The 7,821-nt window shown below is 36.4% G+C and overlaps 1 protein-coding gene across 1 annotated transcript in view; it reads left to right on the top strand.

Annotated features, from left to right (window-relative positions):
* The window catches only part of LOC111085683, a gene marked incomplete at its 3' end in the record, with an annotated part of 17,877 nt that extends 10,579 nt beyond the window's left edge, over window positions 1–7,298 (top strand). The window contains exons 10-14 of the mRNA XM_022385426.1: window positions 877–938; window positions 3,710–3,823; window positions 4,418–4,546; window positions 6,571–6,684; window positions 7,200–7,298. Of these exons, the coding sequence (XP_022241134.1) occupies window positions 877–938; window positions 3,710–3,823; window positions 4,418–4,546; window positions 6,571–6,684; window positions 7,200–7,298 (518 nt within the window). The remainder of the gene's footprint in view (window positions 1–876; window positions 939–3,709; window positions 3,824–4,417; window positions 4,547–6,570; window positions 6,685–7,199) is intronic.
* Window positions 7,299–7,821: the final 523 nt, after the last annotated feature.

Here is a 7,821-nt window from a genome sequence, read left to right as displayed (position 1 = left end):
CACACCAGATAATATAACTCCCACACTTGCTGTCTAACACACCAGATAATATAACACCAACACTTGCTGTCTAACACACCAGATAATATAACACCCACACTTGCTGTCTAACACACCAGATAATATAACACCCACACTTGCTGTCTAACACACCTTCGAACTTTAAATATCATCTGAACTCTTGATTGACTTACTTTAAACCTAGTATGTTGATGTAAGTTAAAACGAACATTAATTTTACAACAAACGCATGATGCAGTGTGTCATTCTCCGATTTGACATATAACTCAAGATACACATTCTGCAAAGTTTAGTTTCGCAGGACAGTGTGTTCTTCACACCTTTCTTGTTTGCGTTGAAAATGAAGAGAAACAGATTTTCCCATTGTTGGTATCCAGCACTGCTGATGTAGCAGGTGTGGAAGTTCTGTGTAGCCCAATAATTTGAGATTATACAGACGCTGTCTCTCTCTTTATATATATATATATATAAAGTATAGTCTGTGTATATGTACTTATTTATTTAATCGGAGACCTTTTTTGTATGTTCATGTCTTTTATTTTTTTTTGTAATTTAACTTTTGTTTAGCCTATGTAACTGGGAAAATACGTGGTTGTGAGTTGGGTGCTAGGACTATGAGAGTTACGTTCTGTAATAAGTTTGGAAAACATAGGAAAATAGCGGGAACGACGAAAGTTTAGTTCCTGCCTAGAGGCTTTTTAATATTTCCATCATGAGCTGTCTTATAAAAACGAGTTGAAACGTTCGAATGCTTCTGTGTTTACAGATACACTTGTAGCTGGACAGGAATATTTTACCAGCTTGGGAGTAATAACCAACATAATCTTCCTGTTTTCTTTTATTTTTTGAACTTAGTTCAAGAAACGGAAGAGAAGAAGAACCGGGATATGATGGAGAAAAAGCAACTAAATGACAGTGTAAGGGTTACCAATCTGTATATTAATCTTTACTGTCGTCTGATTTTGTAGATATTCTTACTTTGCGTGTAACGATAGTTTTCCGAAAGTTCTTGAAACCCTGTTATATATCCTTGTCTAAATTTCAATGTTTGGTAAGAGCTCTGAAAAATAGAAACGTTTTGAATTCTCTTCGCAGTAATCAAGCTTTAGGTAATTATTGCTGTTTATTTTTGGAGAAAATATAGTGCATCTGGAGTATTTCATCAACTATTAGCTTTATTCGGCATCATTTATTCAATCAACTTCTCAGTTTTATCTAGTGGAGTTGTTTGCGAGTAGATGAAAGCTAGAAAACTTTGTGGGTGCCTTTTGTAACCGCCTGAAAACAGCTAAAAGCTAGCAATCTTTGTGGGTGCTTTTTGTAACCGCCTGATACAGCTAAAGGCTAGCAAACTTTGTGGGTGCCTTTTGTAACCGTTTTAGCTGTTTTCAGGTGGTTACAAAAGGCACCCACAAAGATTGCTAGCCTTTAGCTGTTTTCAGGCGGTAACAAAAAGCACCCACAAAATTTTCTAGTTTTTAGCTGTTTCAGGCGGTTACAAAAGGCACCCACAAAGTTTGCTAGCTGTTAGCTGTTTCAGGCGGTTACAAAAGGCACCCACAAAGATGGCTAGCGTTTAGCTGTTTTCAGATATTCCGAAAATATATCACTTTAATTAATCTTTATTCGAGCAAAAGCTTTCAGACGGTTACAAAAAGCACCCACAAAGATTGCTAGCTTTTAGCTGTTTTCAGGTGGTTACAAAAGGCACCCACAAAGATTGCTAGCTTTTAGCTGTTTTCAGGCGGTTACAAAAAGCACCCACAAGGATTGCTAGCTTTAATTCGAGCTATACTGAAATAGAGGATAAAAACTTTCAGAGCAGAGTTAATCTGACTCTCACGTGGCTCCCATGTTGTAAATTAGGAAGATATTCCGAAAATATATCACTTTAATTAATCTTTATTCGAGCTATACTGAAATAGAGGATAAAAACTTTCAGAGCACAGTTAATCTGACTCTCACGTGGCTCCCATGTTGTAAATTAGGAAGATTGGAAAAAATCAACAATTCATATTCTGATTCTTTGAGATATCAATGTTTATTAGTTTAAAAAGGAATTGGGTATTTGTTCAACAGTTTTATTCTGTATCTACTTCGGTTCGATTTTTGTGTAACCCAGTTACTGATTTACACTATTTAATGAAGTTAGGTCAATATTAGTATGGAAATGTCTTACTTTTAGTGGACAGTTATTTCAATACCTATGTAGTTCTTTTTTTTAGAGAATTGTGTAGGATCTGGACACTTTATTAGGACCTGTATACCCTTTGAGAATTAGGCCCAACTCGAGTTGCAGATGCAAAGTAAGTTGATCGCGTTACTGTGTCAGGTAATCCCTGTTGCACTATAAATGTTTGAGACAAGCAAATTTGCAGTCAGCCTAACAGATAAGTGGAAAAGCAAAGACATTACAGCGTTCAAAAGAGGCATGGTAGTGGCTGCATGTCTAGCAGGTGCCACAGTGGCTAAGACAGTTTCAAGGAGTATGTTGCTCCAAGATATCAGTCATTCGAGTTTATCAGTAATGAAACAAGTTGAATACCATGTAATGACAGAAAGAGGAGAAAAGTAGTTAGACAAGATGGTAAATAAAGTCCAACCGTCATCAAACGATGCACCAACTGACAAAAATTTAGTGTACAATTTTATAAGTCGCTGGACTTGGTTATCAACAAGAAAAAAAAACACACCACCTTTAGTAGTTGAAAGTTTGTTTGTTTTGTTTTGAATTTCGCGCAAAGCTAAACGAGGGTTATTAGCGCTAGCCATCTCTAATTTAGCAGTGTAAGACTAGAGGGAAGGCAGCTAGCCAACACCACCCACCGCCAACTCTTGGGCTACTCTTTTACCAACGAATAGTGGGATTGACCGTCACATTATAACGCCTCCACGGCTAAAAGGGCGAGCATGTTTGGTGTGACGGGGATTCGAAGTCGAGAGCCCTAACCACCTGGTCATGCCGGGCCAGTAGTTTAAAGAACGTAGACATTGAAATAATTCGGACTGGTGAAAGTTGATGCGGTCCAGTGAATCACAATCTATCATTTTTTTCTCGGTTAGAAGGTTATAGATTTTGAAAAAAATAACCCACTTCTCTTGTGTAGTCCCAACTGTCCAGGCCTCTAGTGACCAAGACGTGTTTTTCTGACAAACCCGAGGCTTATTGGTGCCTTTAGAAGACGTCACAGTTTACCTCAGCATGATTTATGATAACGTGCATCCACTAATGTTTGATTTGTACTCTGATGAGGAAAGCTTCTTCCAAATCGACAATGCTGCCATCTACCATGCCCAAATTGTGCATGCATGGCTTTGAGAACAAGATGGGAACTTCGGGCATCTCTCATGGCCACCACAATCCCCGGAACTCAATCCAATCGAGCATCTGTGGGATGAACATGAAAGACACTTTCGCCATCTTGATCCTCTGCTTACCTCGTTCCACGAATTGCGTACAATATTAATGACCTAACGGGGAAAAAACTTCAGGGCATCTCCCAGCTCCTTGTGGATTCTATGCTACGTCGTTATCATGGCTGTTATTTGGGAAAAGTGTGGTCCAACCAGGTGGATCAACACGTATTTAGGTATAGTTCATAAGAAAGTGGCCAGACCCTGTATTTTAGTATAGTTTTTCCCGTTATTCACTGAAAGTTTGTTAAACTGCAAGTTTCTCTCCACTAAGGGAATGGCTTTGGTGTCGTTGATTCGAGCAAAAGTTGTTGGTCGTCCGAGGAAGGATCCCGTAACTGGAGAATTACTCAGTCACCCCAGGGGTGTCTCAGATATTACTGCAGCGGTAAGTGTTTTAGATTTTTTGCTAAAGAAGGTGGGTTCAGCGATTAAATATGATTTTTATTGCAATTAAAAGTAACTTTTTTTTGTAGCTACAAAAGTGCTCCGTTTGGTTTTTATTTTTTAATATTAGAGACAAAACTTTTATGAAGAATAGAAACAAAGTAAAACAGACATTTGTCTGCTATACGTAAAACTATTACTGTTTTACTTACAAATAATAATAAACCAGAAAGTTAGATTGGCTGTTTGTAAAGGACTTGTAGATATACATACATATATATATATATAAACAAGGAGAAGAACGAGTATTTTTAAAACTTCTTGTTATATCAACATAAGCAGCGGAAGAACTTTGGAAAACAGAACCCTCGAGGGGCACCTTTCGCATTTTTACTGATCTGTGAAAAACAAATGCCAAACCAAATCGTGCCAGTATAACATTTTTAGGCTCTTCATGCTGTTTTACCAACTTTGTTATATTCTTAATGATATAGTGTTAATTTTTTGAACAGAGGCACTTTACTTCTTTGAAAAAAAAATAAAGTTTCGCCGTCTATGTGTATAACAGTGTTTGGCTTATATATTTTTTAAACAGAAATTAGACATCAGACGACCCAGATCTGAGGAAAGTACAGAATACCACAATTACTTAACTAGTCAGGCAGAAGCTCGTCGACGTCAGCGACAAGAGCAAAAGGAACAAGAAATACGGGAACACCAACAGGTTTGTTGTGAAATTCCTGAATTTATTTTTCTTTTTTTTTAGTTACAACTAGTTGTTATTGAAATAAAATTGAAAACGTGACTGAAAAACGTCTAGAAAATTAACTGAAATTTGCCAGCGTTTAAATATGAATGGTATCGACATTCAGTGAAACTGATGTTAAAAAGATTTAGCCAGTACTAAATACCTATTTTGCTATTTTAATTGAATTGATTAAAAGTTGACACCCTTGTATTTAAATTTTTGGATGATTTGGTGCCGTTGTTGTTGTTTGAAGTTAAGCACAAAGCTACGCAATGGGCTATCTGTGCTCTGCCCACCACGGGTATCGAAACCCGGTTTCTAGCATTGGAACTCCACAGACATACCGCTGCACCACTGGGGGGGGGGGCAATTATTGAATGACTATTTTAAATCGATTTAGGCCTAACTAATAATTTTAGGCAAGCTTTAACTGAAGAAGCATTATTTGATTAAACTGTTTCTGTTTGTAATTAAGCACAAAGCTACACAATGGGCTATCTGTGCTCTGCCATCCACGGGTATCGAAACCCATATTCTGGTGTTGTAAGTCCGCAGACATACCGCTGTGCTACTGGGGGGCTATTTGATTAAAGGCTAAAAAATATTATTAACGTGACCCTACTAGGTCTTGTGGCTAGCATGCTTCGAGCCGTGAATTCTAGGGTTCATGGTTTGCGACCCGTTGCCATAAAACAGTGCTTCGCACTTTGGATGAATGACGGTCATATACACTAAAACAAAAGTAACCTAAGACATGGCGGTGGGTGCTGTCGACTAGATGCCTTCCCTCTAGTCTAACAGTTCAAAATTAGAAACGGTTATGGGCAGAAAGCAGTTTATTTATCTTGACGCGAAAATTCTAAAACAAATGAAATAATCAAAGTGACTGTATTCGAGTAATAAATAAATACACTTGATTGGTTTGATGAAACATCCCAACAGTAAATAATAGTAGAATCAAGCTAATAATGGATAAGGTTAAACAAACTCGTTACAGCACTAAGCTTAAAGTTCCTGATGACGATAGCGTCAACGAAACGTTGAACTTTGTATTAGTGTTTTTTTTTAAACCATATTCCATGTTTTGATTTTACTGGTTTGCGTTAAAAATCGTCTTATGATCGTACCTTATTTTAACTCTTATGACGTATATTTTTAATTATAGGTTAATAAGTTACTAGACATACATTAATAGATTTAATATCTCCATTGTCAGCCTAGACATACATTAATCGATTTAATATCTCCATTGTCAGCCTAGACATACATTAATAGATTTAATATCTCCATTGTCAGCCTAAACACACGTATTTGTTTTAATTTTTGTCCCCAGTGCGTCATCGATAAGTTTACAAAGACAAAATCCGTGGTTCATTTCCCGTCGTGGACATGGTGTAGCTTTGTACTAAAACAAAGAAACAAACTTTCATTTCGATTTAATTTTGCGCTCGCTCGAATCCTGCAGCTATTTACAATGATCATCACTGAAATAGAACTTGGTGGTCACATCTTGAAGCTTGGGAGACTTTAAAATGTTAACGATGAATGTATTTCCATGGCAACAGTCTATGTTCTATAACATTTGGTAGCTTTTGTGGCGTTAGAACAATGTGCATAACAGCGAAGGTGTTCCCATAGAAACAGAACACGGATGAAAGATACTAGTTGTTATTATTTAGCTGTGAAGTTATCGATGTCATGGTTAAATTTATACAACATGCTTAATTTTATTGTCGGTGTTATGATGTAATTTTGGGAACAATAAAAGTCACGTTCGATAAATATTTACAGGCCTCCAATACTGGTTGTCATGTTATAGCATATTAATGGCTGGCACGAGCGTTGTCTTGTTAGGTCAGGTATAAATTGAGAGGAATAAGGCCTATTTCTAAATTCTTATTATTATTGGTTTCTGTGTTGCAAATATAAGTTTTCAGGATGATGTTATAATGTTCTTTATGACATACTTACATTATTTAATACTTCGTTTATCTTTACAGCATCTGGAAACCTGGAATTCCTTGTGGGGTAGAGGGGGAAGCGGGGCTCCTATTGATCCTAATAACCATCATAAGCCCAACCTCGAGTCCATGTTGAACAATTCCGGTCCGGGGGTAAGGGAATTACTTCCCAAAAACTTTTAGGATATTTGTTATTTATTTACTGTTCTGAGTTGTGTAATCCAAACATATCTTTATTAAACTTGCGAAGCTTATAAAACTTACCACAACAAATGCTGTAAATGTTATAAAATGTGTTTTGTTAGGGAAGATATTTTCTGTCTTACGGCAGAAAGTTTTATTATTATTTTAATGAAAATTAGTATTATTATTATCGTATTACAATATATAATTTGACTTTTAAGGTTAAACTTTCCTTAAATCAGTGAATCGTAAACTTTATATTGTGTCAGCTTCAAATATTATGTTAGGATTTATCCGAAGAGTATGCAAAGCACAGTCCTTGTCCACTAGATGGCTTTACCACGGAAAAATTAATAACTTGTTATAAACTAATTTATGATTTGTCAGCAAGATCTAATGAAGTACAACTTACAAAAAACAGTCAAAACTTAAGTAGATATTTTTGCAGGAACTGTTTTTAACTGATTTTCCCCCTTTCCTTATAGGTAGCTGAACCTTACGTTAAGCATTATACCCAAGAGATAGTTCCTAGCAAGCATTGCAATCGTTACGAGTTAGAAACCGATCCGTTTAAAGTTATAACTGTAAGTTATTTTGTTACAGTGCGATTATAAGTTACTTTGTTACAGTGCGACTGTTAAGTTACTTTGTTACAGTACGGCTTTAAGTTACTTTGTTACAGTGCGACTGTTAAGTTACTTTGTTACAGTGCGACTGTAAGTTATTTTGTTACAGTGCGACTGTTAAGTTACTTTGTTACAGTACGGCTATAAGTTACTTTGTTACAGTGCGACTGTTAAGTTACTTTGTTACAGTACGGCTATAAGTTATTTTGTTACAGTGCGGCTATAAGTTATTTTGTTACAGTGCGACTGTAAGTTATTTTGTTACAGTGCGACTATAAGTTACTTTGTTACAGTGCGGCTATAAGTTACTTTGTTACAGTGCGACTGTTAAGTTACTTTGTTACAGTGCGACTGTAAGTTATTTTGTTACAGTACGGCTATAAGTTACTTTGTTACAGTGCGACTGTTAAGTTACTTTGTTACAGTGCGACTATAAGTTACTTTGTTACAGTGCGACTGTAAGTTACTTTGTTACAGTGCG

The sequence above is a fragment of the Limulus polyphemus genome, unplaced genomic scaffold (assembly GCF_000517525.1).
Source record: "Limulus polyphemus unplaced genomic scaffold, Limulus_polyphemus-2.1.2 Scaffold552, whole genome shotgun sequence".
In the NCBI taxonomy this organism is placed as follows: Eukaryota; Metazoa; Arthropoda; class Merostomata; order Xiphosura; family Limulidae; genus Limulus; species Limulus polyphemus.
This window is presented reverse-complemented; position numbering and strand designations above follow the sequence as displayed.